The sequence below is a fragment of the Sinocyclocheilus grahami genome, unplaced genomic scaffold (assembly GCF_001515645.1).
Source record: "Sinocyclocheilus grahami isolate Dianchi unplaced genomic scaffold, SAMN03320097.WGS_v1.1 scaffold477.1, whole genome shotgun sequence".
NCBI lineage: Eukaryota > Metazoa > Chordata > Actinopteri > Cypriniformes > Cyprinidae > Sinocyclocheilus > Sinocyclocheilus grahami.
This window is the reverse complement of record NW_015505656.1, coordinates 336961-361330: the sequence shown is the minus strand read 5'-3', so window position 1 is coordinate 361330 and position 24370 is coordinate 336961. Positions and strand designations below refer to the sequence as shown.

General features: G+C 38.8%; 2 protein-coding genes across 5 annotated transcripts; both read left to right on the top strand.

Moving 5' to 3' along the window:
- The first annotated feature begins 3982 nt into the window (after positions 1 to 3982).
- Positions 3983 to 15234, top strand: LOC107553692 (glutaredoxin 3-like). Of its 3 annotated transcripts, none has more exons than XM_016235989.1 (8): positions 3983 to 4352; positions 4502 to 4611; positions 5315 to 5423; positions 6989 to 7063; positions 8496 to 8697; positions 12733 to 12905; positions 13409 to 13470; positions 13548 to 13732. In XM_016235989.1, the coding sequence occupies exons 1-8, from the start codon at positions 4269 to 4271 to the stop codon at positions 13699 to 13701; spliced, it is 969 nt and encodes a 322-aa protein (XP_016091475.1). In that variant the 5' UTR covers positions 3983 to 4268; the 3' UTR covers positions 13702 to 13732. The 3 variants fall into 3 exon arrangements, with proteins under 3 accessions (XP_016091475.1, XP_016091476.1, XP_016091477.1); XM_016235990.1 differs by having other exon boundaries at positions 4497 to 4611; XM_016235991.1 differs by lacking the exons at positions 13409 to 13470; positions 13548 to 13732 and adding an exon at positions 14778 to 15234 and having other exon boundaries at positions 3986 to 4352.
- Positions 15235 to 17392: 2158 nt separating this feature from the next.
- LOC107553691 (hornerin-like) lies at positions 17393 to 21396 on the top strand. Of its 2 annotated transcripts, XM_016235988.1 has the most exons (5): positions 17393 to 17491; positions 17571 to 17623; positions 17735 to 19028; positions 19533 to 20786; positions 20979 to 21396. In XM_016235988.1, the coding sequence occupies exons 1-5, from the start codon at positions 17472 to 17474 to the stop codon at positions 21292 to 21294; spliced, it is 2937 nt and encodes a 978-aa protein (XP_016091474.1). In that variant the 5' UTR covers positions 17393 to 17471; the 3' UTR covers positions 21295 to 21396. The 2 variants fall into 2 exon arrangements, with proteins under 2 accessions (XP_016091474.1, XP_016091473.1); XM_016235987.1 differs by having other exon boundaries at positions 17735 to 20786.
- Positions 21397 to 24370: the final 2974 nt, after the last annotated feature.

Genomic DNA, 24370 nt, shown 5'->3' with positions numbered 1-24370 from the left:
GCTGATCAATACCTCATGATGTGGTTTATATGGCCCTGTCAGAGACAGAGAGAAACATTGATGTGACACAGGTCAACTTCACTCAACACTCAATGCATTGTATGTATAATGTTCATTAACCCTACGCAAATTGATATTCATATATGCTGACTGTTCCCATGTCGTAGTGGTTAGATCAGCTGGTAGGTACTCTGGCCTGCGGGAAAACCGTTCAAAATGTGCATTTCTTTCTTGTCATGAATAAATATTGATTTGCAGGAAGTACACAATTTCCAAAGGCAATCATATTGCTTGTATCAACACCGTCCGGTGAAAGTGCTGTGGGTAGATTGAGTGTGTGTGTACCAACTTAACCATATTTTGGGGACATATTTGTACCCAAAAGGTAGCAAAACCTGACACAAATCGCCAAAAACCTCCATTTGGGGACGTCCTCATTTGTAAAACCAATAAACAAAGTTTTTTTGAAATTGTAAAAATGCAGAAATATTTCTGTGAGGGGTAGGGTTAGGTTTAGGTTAAATAGTGTATAACTATCTGTATATAAAAACAATAGAAGTCTATGTAATGTTCTCATTTAGATAGCTAAGTAAACGTGTGTGTAAAAATTGCACCAAAATGTTTTTTATGAATGTGTCATTTTATAAAGAGTGGCATGTTATCCACACACCCTTTTGACATAAAAGAAGAGGGGACTATTATTTGTAACCCACAAAATATCAAATATTACTCACAGGTTCACCTGCCATACACCTGGGGCAATACTGTCCTGCCCCACGTCCTGGGGCGGGTAACACCTGCTGACAATCCCAAACACATTAGAGGTTAAAATAAAGATTTGCAAATAGATATGCATCATTAAATGGACATTGTATAATATGATTACTATAAATTGTATTTTTTGCTAAGGATCAGTACTAAACAAAACAATGTTACTTTAAATGTAAAATCAGGGTTTCTGCATTTTTTATGAAGGTAAATTTCAGACTTTTTAAGACATTTTTAAGACCAAGTAAAGACAATTTAAGGCAGGGGTGTCAAACTCAATTCCTGGAGGGCCGGAGCCCTACGGAGTTTAGATTCAACCCTAATTAAACACACCTGATCCAACTAATCAAGTCCTTCAGGCTTATTTGAAAACTGCATGGTATGTGTGTTGGAGCAAAACTCTGCAGGGCTCCGGGCCTCCAGGAATTGAGTTTGACACCCTTGGTTTAAGGAATAAATTAAATGGAGCACAATACATCAATACAGTTTTAAAATGTAAATGTCTTGTATTAGCAATGCTTAAATGTTTGAAAATACAACTTCTGACAGATCTGTATTACTTTAATTCATTTTATCAATCAATCAAATAAAATGATCATCATGATGTGATCAATGATGTTTTAAGCATAAACTCACTTAGTTCTGTTCAAATCTTGATTTCAGTATGTTTAGATATTTGTACTGAGACAAAACAAAGATACAGAGGAAGATATTCTTTTTTTCCAGTGTGTGCAACATTTAATGCCACAACTTTAATGCTCCTATTTAAGACCTTTTTAGGCCTTAATTTGAGGAAGGGTGAATTTTAAGACTTTTTAAGACCTGAAAATGTCACTTTATAGCAGACTTTAGGACTTTAAATTAGTTTAGTACCAGTATTTTGGGTTGCACAAGGTAACCCCTATTAGTCCAGATTGTACAATTATATATAAAAGGAGATATTACTTTTTATAGACCAAAACTATTTGCCATTATAATATTTTGCTGTTTGTTACTTTCTTTTTTAGTACATTTTTAGTATTATGTTAAACATAACTGTGTTTGCCTGACATTTTGTGTTATAGGTATTTTATTTACTTTTTTGACCTTATTTTTTTGTGTGACCTATATACACAACTTGTATCTTTTTTCTGTATGTCTTCTTATCATTGCTATTTGATTGTTCTGAGATGCCTCCTTGAAATGTTTTCAATCAGTTCAATAAAAGCAAAAAACTATAGGTGTGCAATAAAACAGACTGCCTAATAGACCGTGACCTTTAACCCCTGCATTCCTCATGCTCCATAAACACAAGAACATCAGATAAGAGCAATCTGCATGTTCATCACAACACTGTAAACATGAAAAGGAAAAGAAAGACCGGAAGAACAAAGACAGAGTGAGCCATTGTCCAACAAATAAATCATAATTTGGAACTAATCCTAAAGGAAAGAAGACCGTTTTTATTTATTTAGGCCAACTGGATATTGCACGTATATTAAATTGGGATAACATAAGTTTCTTTAAATTCTTTGACACTTACAAGAACCACATTTGATCCTATTTGGAACTATGTGTCAGAAAAGATCTAACTGTTGTTTCTGTCAGGACCACTATCGTCAAAAAGATAGATACTTAGCATAAAGTTTGGTTTGGCGGTATGGTTCTGTTCTGGGCAAAAAACTCCCTGCCCATCCATGCAGCCTGTCATGAGTGAGCAGGGAGAGCAGCAATAATAACCCCCCTAGGGTTAACAGAACAGAACAAGGCATTAATGTACTTAATGATATTTAAGTGTAACACTTTATTCAAGATAAAGGAGTCTGATTAGCAAGGAATATCAGAAAGCCAAGTCCTGACTGTGGCGAAAGGAGGAGCTGGGGATGGAGGAGGGTAATTTGCTCCCGAGCAAGCTGAAAAGCTGCTGAATCTGAAAAGCTGCTGAATCTGAAAAGCTGCTGAATAATACTGAATACAGCTTATATAGGAATGCCACGATTGGTGTCGTATTCCTATAGGTAGATGTGATCAGCTGAGAATCAGCTGACGCAAGCTTGACTCAGGTGACCTGCCAGAACTAACGCTAATGCTTAATTTTATGTGCTTTAGGAATCCTACAAGAAAAAATAAATATCCCCATTGGGATCCTAAATGGTTGTCCAATTTATGCAAGAAATCACAAAAGGATTTTCGACTAGGCAAAGAACAGGCATATGCGAGATCGTATACCATGCCGGGGATGTTGGCACCATGTCCATTTTGAGGGCTGTGATTTTGGGTATCCCGCGTGTCCACTGGAGTGTCCATTACCGCACCATATTCCACCTGGACACGGCCTCCGAGTCCATTACACTGCCTTTTCTGTAAAATGCAAAAAGATTAACACTATTTATAGCTTGATTATGTAAGAAGATGCCAGTGGAAGCAAATGCAGCTGTCATACCATGGTTCTATAAATCATAACAGCTATTTTCAGTGATGATCAGCTGGGTGTTTATATATGTAGAGTAATAATAAGTCATAACTCTTTGTTTAAAGGGCAACAGCCTGTGCAAATGCCACAGAAGGTCAAACATATGCTATCAAAGGCAGAAACATTCATGCATATTAAACATGTTTATAAAATTATTCAGGCTTATCAAAGTCCATTTACCGACTGGTTGTGCCACTGCTCCAGGTCTCCACTATGTCTTCTCTTATTCTGCATGGGACTTATGCAATCCATTGATTATTTTACAGCACTGAAGCCCGAACACTTTGTATTAAGCAGTCAAAGGCGGGCACATTTCTCCATCGACCGTTGAGGCATCTGTAGAATAAAAAAGACAATAATTCTAAACACGCCCGTTTTGAAAAGCAAAACAAACCCGCAGAACTCTTCATGCCCAATAGTAGGCTGCTATTATTCAGTATTGTAAGTTCCTGAATCATTCAAGATGAGTGACATACAGTTGCGTCAACCAATCAGTGAACAGTACGAGCTAACGAAGGCGGGGCTACGTCAAATAGAGTGTTACTATTCGACGAGAAAGCACTGAGCGAATAGTAACACTCTATATTATATATATATATATATATATATATATATTATTATTATTTTTTAGTTCGGTCCACACTCCAGCCCAGTAGGTGGCGGGAATGCACCTATCGTTTGTTTGCCAACCGCCATGAAACTCCAAAAGAAGAAGAAGAAGAAAACCAACGTATTGTTTGCTCTCTCAGTCTCAACCTTATTGTACTTTTTTCCACACGTGAAATTGTTAACCCAAGGTCTTTTTTTTATTTATTTTTAACTCTGCTGGTTATCTTTTTGCTATATTCACATTCTTAATACTTTTACAATGTATGTTTGTTAAACCTTCGGTTAACATTCTTCTTTAATTAAAGTGAAATAACTAAAGTGAGTGGGGACTGAGAAGTAACAAAAGGACACAAAACTATCATAACAATAGTCCGTATTTGATTCATGCGCTATACCAAGTCTTAATCGTTTGTGCAATAATTGTAAGAAGAATATTCAAATGAAAGATACAGATACTAATTCAGGTTATTTGTTGCCACATACTGTAAATAACACCTCAGAAAGATGGAAGAACGCGGAAAAGGTGACTTAAAACATAATATGTTATGTATATAATTCAAATGTTTATGTATTTAACCAACGTCTTTAATATCCAACTATTTCTCTCATAACGGTCTGTGTTCGATGGTAGTGATATCGTACATTGTTTAGTAATGCTTTGCTTGAGTACAGCGTCCTGATGGAGTGTTCGGTGATCGCTTGGTAATGTCTGGCAGTATGGCGAACCTCACGGACGCGACATCACTGCAGCAGTTCGAGGAATTGTTCAAAAAGAACAGCAAGTAAGTGAAGAATTCATGCTCTTTCAAGTCTGTCATGAAATGTAATTAATTTCGAACAGGTATGTAACTGATTTAACACGGGGATGAAACGTTGATAGAGTTCGTCACGGAATGAAATAAGCGATGGCCTGTTCAGATTAACTCAAAGCAATGTGATGTAAATCTGTATCGATGGATTAATATGATCTAGATCATATGATTTTGGACTGATTGTTTTAATATTGCATTCAGTTTCAGCTGTCTTTAATATGTGTCCATTTGTTTTTTTAGGAGCATTTGAGAAATGCATGAGGTTGCACTCAAAGTCTATTGTTATTATTATGAATATTAGGCTATTGGTCTTTTCTCATAATCAGACCTCTTTAGGCTGAGTTAGACTTGTTTACTATATATATCCTTCTGTCCCTCATGTCAATCCAAACCTGAATGTCAAATCTGAAATTGCATAGGTATTGGACCCTAATCATCATAGGTATGATTAGGGTTGGAGCTAAACTCTGCAGGACACTGGCCCTCCAGGACCGAGTTTGGAGACCCCTGGTCTAGATTCACATTTAAAGGAAACCTCTAATTCAGATCTACCAGTATTTGCTTTATATGTGTATTTAAAAAAAAAAAAAAAATCCTCCCTAAGTTTAGATCTCGGGTTCTGTGATCCAGGTTTCTTGTAAGCTCAATTTCATTCCTACTCTGTCCTTTCCAGGTCCCTCACCGTTGTCCATTTCCATGCAGCATGGGCTCCGCAGTGTTCGCAGATGAACGATGTGATGGCAGAATTAGCCAAAGAGCACAAACACACCATGTTTGTGAAGGTATGGGGACCTCTGAGCCTCACAGCAATTCTGGAAATCATTTCACCAATAACATTCACGCTTAATTTGTGCAAATCGTGGTTAAATGCCATTGTGATGTGTAGTTTCTGTATCATTAGCAAAATTGGTTAAAAATAAAGCTTGTTTCCAGTTCGCACCGGGACACGGAAGCATGTCAACATATTCTGTTACACCAAATACACCAAATAATGATCTTTAAAAAAGCATCATATGACCCCTTTAAGGTCTATTTTTATGTCAACACCTATTACTTAGTGCATGTATACATGATTATAATTAAATAGTAATTAGAAATAAACTGCATTGGATTTTCATAATTTATTTTATTTTAACAGGTTTAAGATAAGTTTTTTTTTTTTTTAATTCGTCACTTTTTAATGGAATATTGCATTGTTTATTATAAATAATTCCCAATCCAATGATCCAATCAATTATAGATGGTTAAAATCAAGACCCATCCTAATATTTACTGGGAAATATTTAATAGATTTTGCAAAAAGGAAAGAAAAGATCGTGTGGAGAGAGAACACAACCCTGAGGAGCTCCAGTGCTGATCGTACGGGTGCTGGATGTGTATTTTCCCAGCCTCACTAGCTGCTGTCTGTCTGTCAGGAAGCTGTTGATCCACTGACAGACGGAGGTGGGCACGGAGTATATTACATTCTTATACGAATTTTAAATTATGATGTAATTTTTTTATTAAATGCTTTCTCAAATTAATGTGTATAACACTCTGGCACAGTCAATTTTGTTCTGTTTGTTTGAACATCTAAACCAGTTGAAATATGCCTCAAGCAATGGCGTGAGTTTTTGGGTGGATCTCTCTTTTTGTTTGACCATCTGCAAATGGCATGTTGTGTTTGATACATGTTTGAAAATGGCCATTATTCTTGCAAATTTTCCTGTGTGCACTGGGCTCTAGCTCCAGTAACACAGATCCAGCTGCTCTCCTCGCTCTGCTCCGGCTCCCAGTGGAGCACATTGAAATGCCTCAGGCTCTGAATGACTTTACCTTCCTCATGGCCTTAAACCAGCAGAGAGAAATCTTTCCTTCTGTTAAGGGTTAATACTGCCTTTCATCACACAGTCAGCAGAGCAGAAGAGTTCTTCAAGCAAAAACTGCCCTTTTATAATCTATATGGAATACATTGTTGAATTCCTTAGAAAATGTCCAGAATTGGATCATTTTTCTTTGTTTTTAATTTGAGTCATTTTAAGAAATTCATTTTTAGGTACAGTTTTATGTGTCCACGAAAGTAATTTCAATCATTTAATCATAATCCGAAACAAATTCATTATGAAGTGTGCCCAAACGTTTGGCTGCCTGCATTTTTCATAGCTGTGGCAGTGGAGTTTAGATTTGTATTAGTTTTCAATTTCATGTGAAATGTTTTTGTGTGTGTGTGTTTTTCTGTCATAAATGGGGTTTTTACAGCCAGATAAACTGTCAGCGCGTATGTTATGTTTGACATGTTGATGTGTTTGATGTTTTATTAATGTGAATTATAAAGAATCATTAGTAAAGTAGTTCTCTCTCTCTTTAGCTGGAGGCAGAGGCAGTCCCGGAGGTTTCTGAGAAGTATGAGATCACTTCAGTTCCCACCTTCCTCTTCTTCAAGGTAAAACTTCCACGTTTGACTTCAGCTGTGCTCAGATTTACCTACAATTATGATTTTTGTTTTAATAGTAAAGACAGGTTTTTTAGAGAGTAGGAGGTTAATTCTGCCACAAATAGGGAAATTATCATATATATGATTTAAATCAATTAACAGACTGCATTTATTTGATCAAAAATACAGTGAAACTGCGATATAAAATATTATTACAATTTAAAATAACTGTTTTCTATTTTAATATATATTTAAAATGTAATTTATTCCTGTGATCAAAGCTGAATTTTCAGCATCATTACTCCAGTCTTCAGTGTCACACGATCCTTTATAAATCATACTAATATGCTGATTTGATCATCAATGTTGGAAACAGTTATACTACTTGAAAACGTGATACATTTTTTAAATTTAGGATTCTTTGATGAGTAGAAGGTTCAGAAGAACAGCATATATTTAAAGTTTAAATCTGATTTATTTGCAGAATATTACAGTGTTACAAAAAAAGTTGCATGAATTATTCTGTTAAAATTGTATTTGTTTATCCAAGTTTGTTTAATTTATTTTTACTTTTTACTATTTTGCTATTAATCAGAAATAGACCAGGTCACAGAAGTAAAACTGTGAACAGCAGTGACTTATTTACAAATGAAACAATTTTGTATGTAAAAGTGGTGACTTACTATATGACTTATTGATTTATTGAATTTGATTGGATTGTGAATGTTAGGCTATAATATTATTGGTTAGTATTAGTTTTCCTCGCCCACACAGCCTTAATTACATCAGCAGAAAAGTTGTTTGAGAGGCAGAGAAAGTTTAAACTTTTAAATAAAAGAATAAGAAAAAAAAAAACACTTATTTTGTTTTAGAATAACATCCACTTAAGAACTATGCAGAATACATTTAAGACCAGTCAAATTTATTAAGAAAGTAATTGAGTCCATTTTAATTTCACATTTTATTTAGCATGAAGTTCACTAATACACTGTGCTCTTTATGTTTCATAAAGCATGCTGATCTATACCAGATTGTGTTTTTCTGTACACACAGCTTTTATTTATGTTAGGTGGGCTGCGATAGAGTTTTGCGTTTATTTAGCAGAGGGAGGCGAGGTTAGAAAAACGGAGCCTGTTGGGAAGGTTGAGTTTAACGATCAAGTAATGTGAGCTGCAAAATCTCCTTGTGTTAGAATCAAGCAACTGAGAAATAATCGGAGGTTAAACAAACACACGGCTTGGCAAGACTTTCCCTCTCTCGGCGTAACATGTCAAAGAACCAGGAGAGCCTGCGGCCTGTTTTCTCTCTCTCCCTGCAAACAATCTAAACAAACTGGCAAGCATCCTAAAAAATTAATGCGGTTTTTTTCCTCCCTCTCAATCTATCACTACTCACTCTTGAGTGTTTTTTATTTATTTATTTGTTTACCGACGACCCTTAGGGTGGTGAGAAGATTGACAGGTTGGATGGTGCGCATGCCCCTGAGCTGACCAATAAGGTGCAGCGGCTGGGGTCCGGTGGGGGCGGGGCTGCCAGGGCGGGGGACGTCCCTAAAGAGGATCTCAACGAGAGACTGAAGAGGCTGATCAACGCCGCACCCTGCATGCTCTTCATGAAGGGATCGCCCCAGGAGCCTCGCTGTGGTAAACACACACGTATACACTCACTCGCATAAATTAACACAGGGTCAGCAAAGTAGTTAGAGCAACCGTCGGCGATGGAGTGAGACAAATCAAAGTTGCATGAACGGGACGGAGAGAGAAGTACATTGCGTCTTTCTTAAGAGCGATGGACGGTCTGTATGGATGTGCCACTATATTCCAGGTTCCACCAAAATACAGTCTTGCTCGGTTTGACCGAAAGTTTCTACTGATTAAAAAACAACTTGTTGATCTGAATGGCTCCCATTGCAATCAATGAAGATTCTGCAGCACAATGCAATGTGCATTCAGTTACTTTTTGTCATGTTGCACCGCTGCTTTCACAACATTATGGGTGTTTTGTGCTGTGTGTATGGCAGTGATTCCCAGACTTAAATATTTTCTTGAATGAACCAACTAAGATTAAGTTAATATTTTAACAGTTTAACAACACATCTGTATACTAATGGTTCTCTGATAATGTTTAATGGTCGCGTGACATGCAGATAAACAATATAAAATATTTAATTTTATTACGCTTTTTATCCAAATTGACTTGCGTTGCATTCAAGGTATACATTTTATGAGTTCATTCCCTACCACAATGATCAGTTTGAGCTACAGCACATTTATGGAATATTTGAAATGTAATTTCTTTTTAATTAAAGTATTAGATGAACGGAAATGACAACATATGTAATTGTGTTCCTATTCGCTGTAATAGCAATAGAAAGAAATCCAGCCGTTGCATTACAAACACTCAACTAGTTTTCTGTAATTTAATCTAAAACACAAAAATGTACATTCATTTCATTATAAATGAAAATACACACAACTTTACTTGATTTACGATGTTAAAGGCACTATGTAAGATTTTTTTATTAAAATATCCAAAAACCACTAGAACAGTGTTATTTATTTTGCTGACTTGTGTACTTACGTTATCCCAAATGTTTCGAAGAATGTTTAAATCCAGAGAAATAAGCTATTTTAATTAGTGACACAGACTGTGTCTATAGTGTCATTGTGTCGCCTGCCAATGACGTCATAACCCCTCGATTTAATATGTTGTGCGTTTTAATAGACCGGTGACGACCGCACAGAGTAGCATTATAACAGAACTTTCAAATGTATCTAGTATGATAAAACAGCGCTGCTTTACCCCACATACGCACGACCGGAAGGAGCGGAAGCAGTCGACTGGCATAATAAAAGCTCCGCTGCTTTCGAGCCGTGTGTCGTGCTCGTTCAGCGGCCTCGTTTCGCTTCAATGGCTTTCAGCCTCACCCTGCTTCATTCTACTACGTTAATAAATCATTAGCTCATCCATGAACATGATTTCTGCCCGAGCCCCGTCGGATTGCATCTGCTGTGGGGATGAAGATGACAACTCCCATGATTCCACACTCAGTCACGGCGTCATCAAACTACGCCTTTGTCTATTTGTTTATTTTGAATACGCGCCCTCCAGCGGTGAAAACTTACACATCGTGCCTTTAATAAGGAAATGCATCATCACAGTCTGTGAAAAGGATCCATATTTATTTAAAATTAACTAAAATTGACATTCTGTTGTCAAGGCTGCTGGTAGATTTTGATGCTGACACAAGTGTGAACAACCACTTTTGTTAATCAAACGTTGGTTGATAAGCAGTCACTCAAAATTAGGAACATATTCTGCTTTTGTAAGTCAAAGTTATACTCATTAAATCCTCACAGAGACAGCTTAATCACTTAATAGCGTTTTAGTCTTTAGTTTGTTTAACTTTAGGCTGTCAGCTTGATCTTGCTTATTTCTGTTTGATTCACTGATTTTCTGGCATGCTTTTTTCTTCCTACAAACACTTCGTCCTCATGTCAAAAGATGTGTGGTTGAGCGTTGGAAAACATCCTCGTATTAATTTCACCCATTCTAAACAAAATACTTTTGATAGTTCAAAGTGCATATTTCGTCATGGACTGAGGCGCAGTTTAGCGCTTGACGTTTTGGCTGTGTAAAGAGGAAGGTCTGGGGGAAGGCTGGCGTTTGCCATCCTGAGATCAAAATAAAAACGATATTGAACTCTAATCTCAAACGTGATGTTGGGCTTTCAACGGCTGCCAGCTCCTCCAGCTCTGCTTTATTAATAGAAGATCCTCTGAGTTTACGCTGCTTCGTCTCTGAGCCCGAAACCTGTTGCTCAGTGCCATTGATGTTATTTGAAGCCGCACTAGGTGTCAGTGGGTCGGTCCGGCTCGGAGATATTATAATGTTGAAACTTATTGATGTTCTCATTCGCTTGGCTGATATCCAAATCAAGAAATAATGCACAGAGAGCGAGCCATGCCTGTCGGTAGCATGCATTGGGTTCTAAACGTAAACACGCTCTTTCGTTCCAATGCGAGCGTAGAGCCAAATGATCAAGTGTTCGGCTAACGCTAACTCTAAAGCAGTTATGCATGTCAAATGAAAAGGTTAGGGGTCCGTGTATCAATTCAGATCTCTCAGCCTTTTTCGCTCTGAGTGGGTTGTCCTTGAAAAGAGGAACGAGGCTGTAACATCGCCCCTCTCCTGGAGCAGAGTCGGTCAAAGCGAATGGTCTTCGGCCCCTGTAGGTGCAGGCATAGAGGGGCAAAGAACTCGGCAATCAATGCAGCATGTCTGGTGGAGTTCGCCCGGAGCCAGAGAAAGCAGCTGCCTGCCTGTTTGCCGGCTCTGATAGAGTCGAGCTAATATACCAGCAAATGCATAAGCACAAGTGAGCCGCCTGGAGCTGTTTTATAATGAATTCCCTCATGAGCCACACAAGATGAAAATGGGTGTTTTACTGCAGGGGCTACACAGACTCTACACATCACCTTGCACATCTTTCTCTCCTGATCTTGTTTCTTTCTCTCGCTCACTCCTCCTTGTTGCACCGCTTCTCTTGCTTCTTGTTCTCTTTGTCTCCTCCCATATAATATCACTCTCTTTCTCTCTTCTCTAATTTGTGACTTGTAGTCATCTCGGATGAACAGAACTATTTAAAATTCAGAAAATGTTATTCTACAACTCTGTGTTTTAGCTTGTGTGTACAATATTGCTTAGTATCTAAAATGGACAAAAGGGTAATTATGATTGCAGATTGCAGGGTAGTTACCATTGCTTGAAATTTTACTCACTGTGTGACTGAAAACATACAAAAAAAAAAAATCAACATTTGTTGTCAGTGTAGCAGAGTTGTTAAACTAAAGCCATAAAAAAAAAAATTTAACTGAAAAAAAAGTATATATATATATATTTCAGCTAGTTGCCAAGGCAACATCACTCATAGTAGTTTAGTTGAACATGATTTACTACAAAAAAAAAAAATAATAATAATAATAATAATAACTATATAAAAAAAAATTACATTAAGAAAAACTATTTAATAAATATACAGACATAAAAATAATTAAATGGACAAAAGCACAACAGAATTACTAAAACTTTAGTTGATATTAAAATGGAAAATATATATTAAAAAACTAATTTACTAGCTACATTATTGTGACATAACATTTATATTAATAAATGTATTAGTTTCTTTGCTTTAAAAAAAAAAGTAGTTCCTCCAAATTTTAAAACAAGTGCAAACTAGTAAAATGTACACAAGGAAACCAAACAAAGTTGACTTGAAAAAAAAAATGCAATGATAAATGACAACTTGTCATTGTAGAGACATTAAAATATGAATAGGTTTATTTACTTTTATAAACGATTTTTAGTTTTTCTTTAAAGCTCTTAAATAAGTGCAAGCTAGTAAAAAGCACACAAGCAAACTAAACACTAAACTTGATTTAATAATAGTTTAATAATAAGAATAAATCAATTTTAATTTAGCTGTGACAAATGAAAACAGGAGTTGTCATTGTAGTGACATTACAAATATAATAGTTTGCTTTTGTAAAATAATTTTTCGTTTCTTCAAAGCCTTTAAATAAGTGCAAGCTAGTAAAAAGCACACAGACAAACTAAGCAGAGTGAACTGCTGTAATTAACTTTTTGACCTTAATTGCATTTTTGTTTATTTGTTGCAGGTTTTAGTCGTCAGACTGTTCAGATTTTGAAGGACCACAATGTACACTACAGCAGTTTTGACATCTTCTCAGATGAAGAGGTCAGACAGGGACTCAAGACCTACTCCAACTGGCCCACTTATCCGCAAGTGTACGTCAACGGAGAACTCATCGGAGGACTGGACATCGTAAAGGTACGAGGAATCCCGTCATCGGCGAGATACGAGAAGAAACTTTAACATTATTGAATGCGTTCAGTGAAAATCAGTGCATAGCAGTGTTTTTTTTTTTTTTAGATATTTCCCTATTTTTCCAAACCCAGATTTCTTCATCGCTTGATGTTGTGTGTTTTATCCCATGCGTATTATCTTAAGTGTTCATGTTTCAGGACTTTTGATGGCGCGTGTGTTCCTGGCTAGCTGTTGTTAGCTATATGTTGCTCTACATTCCCAGCGAGCTCATACTGCTTAAAGCAAGCAGAGCGCTCCTGCTGAGAGAGGAGGGCTGGATTAGCCAGCATCCATCCTCTCTCCCCTCTCTCTGGAGTCCTAGAGGCCCTTCCTCATTAAGATAGAATTTACCTTTACAGAGAGGTAAAATATCTCCGCAGGGAGCTGTTAGTTATGAAAGGAGAGTGTGCCTGTGTGAGTCAAGTTGAAAGGGATTCGGATTCAGAGATATTTTATATCCTCCACAGGAGCTGGTCGAGTCTGGTGAACTCGAGAATACTTTCCCCAAGACCGTCTCACTGGAAAGCAGGTAAAGACAGATACACGCTCGCTCAAACGCACCCTTCTGTACAACTGGACTTGTTGAAACATTCTCTTTTCTGACAGGCTGAAATCTCTAATCAATAAAGCACCCGTCATGCTCTTCATGAAAGGCAATAAAGAGGTGAGTGAACTTAAATGCCCTCTTTTTCTCCCTTTTCTTTCTCCTGAAACACAGTTTAAAAGAGTGAGGAGAAAGCAGGGGCTGTTAAAGGGATAAACACCCACAAATTGAAAACTTTCAATTTTTTAAATTTTTGAAAATATTTACATTTTTTTCAAGCTCTTGTTATTCCAAACCCATATGCTTTCTTTTTTTTTTTTTTATTAGCAGTGCACTTTTTCCTACAACATCTTCATAGTGACCATGTATCTCATGTTCCAAAAGTACAGAAAAAAAGCTATAGATTATATATTTCAAGTTAGCTTTATGTGAAGAACAGACCACATTTCAAGGAGCTGGTTCTCAGTTTTAGTTAATTTAGGTAGCTGGTAGGACTCACCAATGGTTGGTTAGCATGGACTGGTTAGTAGATGCCACAGCTACAACATTTAGTTACCAAAAAGCATCTTTCTACATTGAAAGCCATTCGAAATTAACAGTATAGGTTGAAGAAATGAACATTTATACAACAATCATATGCAATATCATATAAATTACTACTATTATTATTATAGTTATTATTTAGTGTTATTTCAGTTTTAGAGTTTTTTTCAATGTTGAATTAGCTTTTATTTTTATATATTCAGTTTTCATTTTAATATTGGTTTAATTTAGTAATTGTATGTGATTGTCATTTAAAATGTAAAATATTCGTTTTAGTTTTATTGTAGTTCGTGCTCCTAGTACTTCACCTAGTTGCCAAGGCAAAATAATAAAAAAGTTAATCTGATATTTATATTTTATTTTATTTCAACTTTACTTCAGTTAACACCGATGTTTTAATAGTTTTAGTTAACAATACCACCACTGTTATTATTAGTATTAGAGCTGTACTGAGATGTCCTGCAGTAGGCGTTTTTCTCCAGCAGAGGGTAGATGAAGCTCTGCAACTAACAGGCAATATGAAGAAAGCCAATGCTGTCGGGACCATCTCTGAACCTAAATGTACAACATATTTAAGAGTCATCTTAAGAGTTAGGGTTATGGCATTAGTTATATAACCAATTGTTATTTATTTTAAAGAAATATAAAACAAAATATAGCACAAACACATAGCATGAAGAAGTTAGTAAAAGTTGATGAACTGTAAAGGTGTTTCATAATGGATGGGAAATGTTTATATTGTTAAACAGGAGCTGAATGAGAATGGTGAGCTGGCATCTGTGTTGAAAGGAGAAAACTAAACTACTCCAGCACTGAAGAACATGTGGATCACATCGCTGAGATGCCTGTAACCTGCACAGTTAACCTCAGGAATGGAGGACTCGAATTAGACTTATTCCATCCAAGTTAGCATTTTATTAGGAAATTACTAATTTTCAAATTCAATGTTGATCCGATGATGTAAATCCAATAAAGCTAAATGTGTTCTAATCTGTTTTTGTTGCACTGACATACAGTATTTTAGATATTGTTCATACCTGGTATTTACATCCGTCTCTGGTAATCTGATTTACAAGTGGTCAACCAAGATTTAAAATGTACACCGGGTATTGATGTGTCTTAAATATGTCTGCTGTGACCATAGGCGTGGGAAGTGGGGGGTGCTACTGCACCCCGTTTTTTTCTGTGGGCAACTGTTTAACTGTTGGGAATAAAAATTTAAAAAAATCTGAGTGTCTATTTACACTAAGTGCAAATAGCCCGCCTAGTTGGCAGAGGCTATTTACACTAACTGCACCCACCAACATGTGATTGGGCTAGTCAACATTACAAAAGATGGTCATTAATCATCAGAATCAGTGGCGTAGATGGTAAAGCGTGTGTCATAACCTACTACTTTATGATGCGATCGACCCGGGTTCAAATCTGCCTTTTGGCAAACTTTTTTTTCTCCCTTTTAAAATTTCAAATAACATCAGAAAAGCATTTATTTAAATAATCATAATAAGGAAATAATCAAAAAGTTGAAAATAAAGTATCGGGTAGGGTTACGGTAGGTGTAGGGAGGGCTTTTCTCCCAATAAGGTGGCATCCATTTAATAATTATAATTCAAATTTACACTGTTATTATTGCATACTGTTTTATAATGTATTACAATGCTGAGGTGCAGATAATTGCCACTATTTGCAATAAGTAATTAGCAGAATATCCTGGTATTTCAACATAGTATAAATATAATCTATAGCTATTTGCACTTAGTGTAAATAGCATCTATCGCTAAGAAAATATGTAAATAGCATATATTTACCCCCCCCTAAAAACATATTCTCTCGCCCCTGGCTGTGACCACAAATTTTTGCCCAATTAAATACTTTTAGAATGAGAATGTCCATCCCATTGCAACCAATTTCAATAAAACTTGCATTGGACAAAATATAAGACATGCATGTATGTGTATGTGTATTTTCTTATTAAATTGTAAGTAATTTACTGTTTTAACAATGATTAGATGTATGTTAGTTGGGTAGGCGATGCTTTACTGTTTTCTGTGATGAGTCGGTGTGCATTTTCCTTTATATTTAAAATGTTTTTTTTCTTTTAAGTCTATTTCAGATCAGATGTTTATATCATGTAAACTTGGCCTTAATGTAAATCCTGTTTAATCCTGTTTTGTCTGTCAGTCAGAGCCAATGATTTGGCATGTAAAACCATCCTGTGTGAATCTGTGCCCTCATTAAAGAGCTCATTCAACTGCTTTTAATTGCAGGTTGTTAGATTAGGCCAATCTTTGCTGACTTTATTTGAGTTTTTGTCCTGGATATGCGACCTCTTTAATGAGTATGGGAATGATGGATGTATCATTCACGATCACGTCCACTCGCTTTAATTAATGTGGTCCTTGAGCTTTTCAGACAGAGTAACTCTGCCCAACTCTTGGGGACAGGAAGAACTCTCTTATTGTGATTAAAGATTCATAAATATTAATAAGCAGTCGAGACACACCACATCTGACTTTGAGCCGAGAGCATAGAGTGGCCATTATGTTCCTCACACACAAACACACACACAATTGCATAATTGCAGCGCTCCCATGATAACCTGATTGTTGTGTTGAGGAAAGCTTTTAAACATTTCAACACATCTCCCCACAATAGCACACTCAAATATTTACTGATGCATTAACTGAAACATATGACAACCCCTTGTTCATAGTCATGTATAAGCACTACAGGTACACAGAGTTTCATCACACTGCCTAAAAGATTGTGAAGGTTCACTTTAGCTTAGCATCAGTATTAAGAACAGTAGTAGGTTTAGTATGCATATGCAGATATTTTCTTAAACCTTAAGAATAGACAATGCATGTAGGTCTACTATGATAGCGTATAAGCTCAGTTAAAATCCTTCAGCAATTTGCACTGTTGGTTTAATGGATTTGCAAAGTCTTAGTATAATGGGTAATATTTTAGAGTCCAATGTTGAAACACATGAAAAAAAGACTTGTGTACAAATGTGCATTTCTAATGTGTCTGCCAGGGTGGTCTAAATATATGTCTGTAGTGTGCTTACATGATATATATATATATATATATATATATATATATCTTATATTTTTTTTTTCTTTTCTTTTTCTTTTTCAGGTAGCCACATAAATATGCTTTGTGGTGCAGTCCTTATGGGGTGTGTAATGGCTGCGAATGGATGAGACAGGTGATTGTATTTAATTACTTGGCAAATTCAGTCATGAAATATCCAGCTTGTGTTCACAGGTGAACAGTATTTTATGTAATTAGACATGTGAGCTGATTGGACAAACATGCTTATAAAAGACAAATGCCTGCTTAGATATGTAGCTGTTCTGGTTGTAGTAGTTTTTTTTTTTTGTTTGGAATAGCATAATCACTTTTCAACAAAGCTGTTTTGTTAGTGTCTTTTTTCTGCTATGGGTCAGGGGTGGAAGCGGTTAGTTAAATTTAAGTTTTATTTTACAGTGTTCTCAGTTACATGTATTAAACACATTTGTTATCATCTATCTTCCTAGGGTCCACTTATTGGTTTTCTTGATTTTCTTGAAACATGCTGTTGGACATGAAGGTGAGTGTCACGATGATCAAATTAGATTTATATTAAATTACGGTAACAAACAGTTGTAGTTTATATAAAGATGTCAATACTCTTCTTATTCATTGTGCTTATGTTCTCTAGGTTGGACTTCTCAGAATGTTCAGCCTCAGAATTGGTCTGTCCACAAGCTCTTCTCCCCTAGGGAAGTCCAGTCTTCTGTGTTGGAGGCTCCAGTGACTGGAAGCATTCCTGTTGAAGAAGTGGCCTCTAATATGTTTGCTGGGAAGAACCCAAATGCCAGCAGGCCTCCATTTTCCATTTCACGTCAGTATGTAAAAGGAGGCTTTTCCAGCAGCTATGGATCTATGTCTCCTACCCAAAGTGCACCAACTGTCTTGGACAGCATTTCATCACTGCTACAACTCCAGGGTTCCTCCAGTCCAAATGCCCAGAATGTATTTAACCAGTCTACTCGTGGACAAGATTCCTATAGCCAGTCTTCTCAGTATGGCTCTGGACTGCAAAGAGTTTCTGCTGAACTCTCTTCCACACCAGTACGAGGTGGTAGTTCCAGTGGCTTGTCCATCCTGTCAAAGCTTGGTCTCCCATCTCTTGATGTTTCTGACCCACCCACCGGTGATCAAAGCTCCTCAAACATGTCTACAAGCGCTCTGGGCAGCTCTGGCCTTCAGTTGGGAGGAACCTCTAGTCTGTTTTCTGCAAAGAATAGCTCTTCCACAGGGTCCTCAAGCAGTTCCCGCCGATTCTTTACTTCTACGTATCAGGGCAGCTCTGGTTCACAACTGGCAGGAGGTTCCAGCCAGCTTGTTTCTGCAAGTGGTTTGTTCACCCAGTCTCCAAGTACTGAAAGTCAGGATACCCCTGGGTCCTCATATGCCAAGCTTGCTGCCTCACCCCTAGATTTTAGCCAGTCTACCACTGATCAGAGCTCTTACAGCCAGTATACACCAAGCTCAGAGAGCAGCTTTGGCACTCAGCTGGCAGCTTCCCGTCCTGTACCTGGACAGGGTAGTCGTTATGGTTCATCTGTCGAGCCTCAAGATACCACTAGCCAGCATGCTCCAACTTTTTCCTTGGGTGCAAAACTGCCAGTGTCCAGTCAGTACTATCAAGCAACTTGGAGTGATTCTCCATCTCGGGAGCCTTCAGCCTCAAGGACCCAAGCATTTCAGGCAGTGTCACAAGGATCTGGTACGTCACAGAGCAGTTCTTGGTCTCCAAGTAGGTTCTCTTCACTGTCTTCTGCAGGAGGTTCTATCAGCTCTACTGATGGCTCTTCTGTACGGTCTCAACATGCCTCCAGCCAGAATGCCCTGGCTTCTTTGGATTCAAAAGTGCCTTTGTACAGTCAAGCTGCTCCAAGTAGTTCATCTCTGTCTCTGAGCTCTCCATCTCAATGGCAGCCTTCCTCTAGGTGGTTGCAAAGATTGCAGGCATCTGGTACAGTGGCATCAGAGCATAGCTCTCCATCTCAAGGCTCCAAGGCTCCCAGTAGGTTATCTACCTCAGCAATAAGTCCTGGCCAATTTGCTTCCAAACAGAAAGGAAGTAGCAGGTTTAGTGGCTTGTCCATGCAGTCTCAAAGTACCTCAAGTCAGTATAGTCCTGGGTCCTCTGCATATGCCAAGCTTGCTGCCTCACCCCAAGGTGTTAGTCAGTTAACCAGTGGACAAAGCTCTTACAGCCAGTATACATCAAGCTCCCAGAGCAGGGCTGGCACTCACCTGGCAGGCTCTAGTCACCATGCACCTGTGCAGTCAAGCACCTTTACTGATGGCTCATTCCTCCAGCTTCAAGGTACCTCTAGTCAGTATGCACCGGTTTCTTTGGGTTCAAAAGTGCCTGTGTACGGTCAAGCTGCCCCAAGTGCGTACTCTGCTCTGAGCCAGACAACTCGGTGGGAACCTCCCACTTCTAGATGGTCCCAAGGTTTTCAAACTTCTGGAGCTGTGGCATCACAAATCGACTCTCACCCTCAAGGTTCCAAGGCTCCCATTGGTCAGAGCACCTACAGCAAGTATACATCAAGCTCCCAGAGCAGGTCTGGCACTCAGCTGGCAGGCTCAAGTCCTTATGTGCCTGTGCAGTCAGTAAGCACCTCTACTGATGGATCATCTCTCCAGCTACATGGTACCTCTAGTCAGTATGCACCTGGTTTGGATTCAATAGTGCCTGTGTACGGTCAAGCTGCCCCAAGTGCATCCTCTGCTCTGAGCCAGACATCTTGGTGGGAACCTTCCACTTCTAAGTGGTCCCAAGGTTTTCAAACCTCTGGAGTGGTGACATCACAAAGTAGTTCTCCCTCTCAAGGTTCCAAGGCTCCCAGTAAGTTCTCTACCCTTACCTCAGGAGCAAGTCCCACCCAATTTGCCTCCAAACAGGAAGGAAGTGGTAGATATAGTGGCTTGTCCAGCCTGTCTCAAGGTACCTCAACTCTGTATAGCCCTGGGTCCCCTGCATATATCAAGCGTGGTTCCTCGCTGCTTGATGTTTCTAGGCATTCTGCCAGTGGTCAGAGCACCTACAGCAAGTATACGTCAAGCTCACAGAGCAGGGCTGGCACTCAGCTGGCAGGCTCTAGTTCTTATGTGCCTGTGCAGTCAGTAAGCACCTCTACTGATGGCTCATCTCTGCAGTTGCTAGGTACCTCTAGACAGTATGCCCCTTCGCCCTTGAATGCAAAAGTGCCTGTGTACAGTCAGGCTGCTCCAAGTGGACCCTCATTGTCTCCGAGCCAACCATCTCAATGGCAGACTTCCTCAAGGTGGTCACAAGCTTTTCAGACCTCTGGTACAGGGGCATCACGGAGTAGCTCTCGCTCCAAGGCTCCCAGTCGCTTCTCTACACTTACCTCTGCAGCAGGTCCTGGGCATTTTGCCTCAAAACAAGATGGAAGCGGCAAATATAGTGGCTTTTCCAGCCTGTCTCAAGGTACCTCAAGTCAGTATAGCCCTGGGCCCTCTGCGTATGCCAAACATGGTTCCTCTCTTGATGCTTCTAGCCAGTCTACAAGTGATCCAAACTCTTCTGGCCTGTATGCATCAAGCTCCCAGAGTATGGCTGGAAGTCCGCTGGCAGGTTCTAGTCCTATTCTTGTTCGGACGGGAAGCACCTCTACTGGGGGATCGTCTTTCCAGTTTCAAGGTACCTCTAACCAGTATGTCCCTTCTGTGTCCAGTCAATACACTCAGACTCCTTCAGGTGGATCCTCCTTGACTGGCTCAGAGGCATCTCAAAAATGGCAGCCTTCAGCCTCTTCTTGGAGCCAAGGGTTTCAGACCTCTGGTACAGCTGTACATCAGAGCAGATCTTCCCCTCAAAGCTCTCAGACTTCCAGTGGATCTTCCTTCCTGCCAGCCCTGAGCCCTTCTGTGGCCCAGGGTAGCCAGAGTTCTATCTCTAGTCCTCTGAGGATCTCAAGCTTCTTTGGTGTAGGACAACGGCTCTCTTCTGCTTCTGGCTCCCAAATCCATAGCCAAATATCTCCTGGTCTGTCTGCTTCAGTTCAACACCCCTCAGACTCCATGACTTCATCTCTTGGCTCAAGTGTCCAAGGAGCTTTACAAGGTATATTCTCTGGTCAGTCAAGTTCCACCTATGGCCAGAAACCTTCAGGCTATTCCAAATCATCCCAAAGCTCCTCTGCTACAGGACGGTACTTCTCATCTGTCAAGGGCTAAGGGACTGCCATGTACATTTTGTGCTGTGGAATGTCAGTGCTAGATGGTATAAAGCTGTGCTTTTTAATCTAACTTTTGAAGCAATAAATTGTTTAATATAAACGTTTCTTTGTGGTGTTTTGAACATTTCAGTTTAAGTTCCAAACTTGCTGCTGCAATGCAGCCTTAAATCGGGCTACATGCCTCATCTAAGTGCCTTTTTGTTCTCTGGTCATTTACTCCTTATGCCATTTAAAAGGGTCACCTATGTAAAGACTAGTTTTATGTATCCCAATGGTAGCTTAACATACTGGCTAATGTGTGATCCGTTACAATTATACCTGCAGCACACGTATTAATGTGTTGCCACAGCTGGTACAGTAACATGAAATATCACAAGTTAAAGGGTGGTTTTGGTGTAACCTTGTTTGAAAGGGCAAAATCTGCCAGTTATTCACTTACTGCGTAGTTAAAGTATTTAAACCTGGGAATGTGAAAAGTTGTTAATTCTCCCATGTTTCATGTGGTGTCAATCTATTCAAACTCCATCCAGCATTTAAAATGTGTGGTGTGGAAACTAACGTTGTCTTTACCATTTCCGAGGGTCCCAAAATGGAATGTTTAAGGTATCTGGGGGGCTGAACTTCAGGCTGGTGGTCTTTAAACCAGCCTATCAGGCGACAAGGATACCGTGCCCTGTCTTTGCTCTGGGCATCTTTAGTGAGCCTCATTAAAGTCAAGAGAAGATCAAATGCAGTTTAGTATTTGTCAGAGGGCAGTTAGTCCGCAAATGAGCACCAACCCCATCCTTTTTCTTTTGCTGTCTTGCTCATTCTTTCACACACATTCAGCTTTGGTTTAGTGATTTATTTGCATGAGGACATGTGGCTTGCTAAATTGTTACAATATACGGTGTACATTAATATTGCAAAAATAAGAAAACTGCAAATGGTAACGTTGTGTATCTAGCCTCATCAGCTGTGATTTACTATACTGTACTTTGTCAAATTTTGATTAAAGTGTCCTTTTGCCCTGAGGGGTTTGACCCCTTGACCTTGGACCACCCATGTTGCATTCACCTTTGACCTATTAATAATCTCTGGGGTCAATATGCCATAGGATTTTAGCATATTTGTCATTCCAACGCTGACCCGTGACCTTTTAATCATCTCTGGCTGTCAGTGTGACATAATTTCAGTATATGTGGAATGCTGTCATTGACCCATGACCTCTGGGGGTGCAATTTGAAGATTTATTGATTTTGAACCTTAACAGGCCAAATCTGAAGCCCCCAGGCTCATTTTTGTCATTTTACATCCGGCTGCATCTGTTGACCACATGCGGCTATCCAGCCTCATTCCATCTCATGGTCACTCTACTTTCATGCGAGGCAAGAAGGTATCAGCCAAATCTAATGATGTACAAACAATACCAAAATAATTTAAGGAATACACTTTTAATTCCACATATACTAAAACCATATGTCATTTTGACAGCCGGAGTTAATTAAAAGGTCACAGGTCAATGTTGGAATTCTAAATATGATAAAACCATATGTATTAATAGGTCAAAGGTGAATGCAATGTGGGTGGTCAAAAAGGACATCAATCAAAAAAGTTGACAGGAAGTCCTGCAAAGTGACTACTAACATGTTTTGCATCATAGCTTTTACCTGTCATGTATTTCAGCTGATTGACCATCTAGGATAGTAGAGCTGTTATCCAAATAGGCATGTTATTACTGTGGCAAGGTCATATGGTCACTAGTCTCAGATTCAGACAGCCTGCCCAAAGAATGTCTACAATCTGGTCACTGACCTAATAACTGAATTTGCCACGGTTAGTTGCAAAAGATATTTAAGTTTTATTTGAGGAACTCAGTAGAAAGACAGGTACACAGATTTACAAATTCTGCTTAGTTTTTGAGACATGACTGTGAACTAATTCATTAATTTTGGATGGACGGCAATTCTGACAATTTTTTTTTTTTATTATTGTAATATCAACTACAGTATTTCAGGTAAACTAGGGTGACCATACGTGTCATTTTCCCAGGACGTGTCCTGGCCAGGATTTCTATATTGCCTAAAATATCTAGGTTTTGGCTTTGTTTGCTTGTGCAGACCGATCGGTGTATGACATCAAAATACCATACAGACGGTTATGCTTTCGAAACGCTCTCGAGGTACTTTGATGTCAAACACTGATCGGTCTGAGCCGTACTGCTTTTAAGTCGAACACACCTAATATGTACGCGTAATTGCATCGCTTTGACCAAAACAAATCCTAACCAGGATTTGATGCGTCCTGGGTAAATGGCACGTATGGTCACCCTAGGTAAACCCCTCCCTAATGGCACTTAAAAACTAAAAGTGTGACCGTGTCCCCCCCCCAGATTACAAATTGGGAGAAAATGTGAATAGATACCTTTCTCCAGAATTATTGACCTTTTAGGGTCAGGCAGACTTTACCCGTCTCTTTCAGCAGTTGACAATTTATGTTGCATCTTTTGCTTTCCTCTCTCTCTCTCTCTCCAACCTTGCACAGCTAGTGGGTCTTTGGGACCACCTGCATAAATATCACTGTTTGAACACTCAGCAGAAGAAATCACAGGAGCAGAACAGATCAATACTTTCATTTTCTTCTTGTTAAAGAAGGCACTAAAATGCATTTTTATCTCCTCACTGGAGATGCTTGGTCCCCTTTCATTATCACAAATAACGACAACAAATTCCACTCAATGTGTACCATCTCATTTTGATTGGATTACCTTGAAGCAATACGATTCAGCATTCAGCTCCATGACCGTGGAGAGGTTGGCAGCCCCTGGACTTGACAGAGCAGAGTCGGGTGACTAGAATGCAGTCAGGTGATTGACTTATAGATGTGGATCCATGTAGTGAAGCATGTAATGAGCTCCACAAACCCATCAGCAGTGCAGTGACTTTGCTCTTTAGAGGAAGTAGAAGGAAGATATGAGCAATGTTGGATACAGGCTTTTCTCGACTATAATGATACCTGGCTGACTCCCTGAAGATCCTTTCATGTGTTAGAGACAGCACTGAGGTGAGAGGAAATGACTCTTCCACCGTTTATAG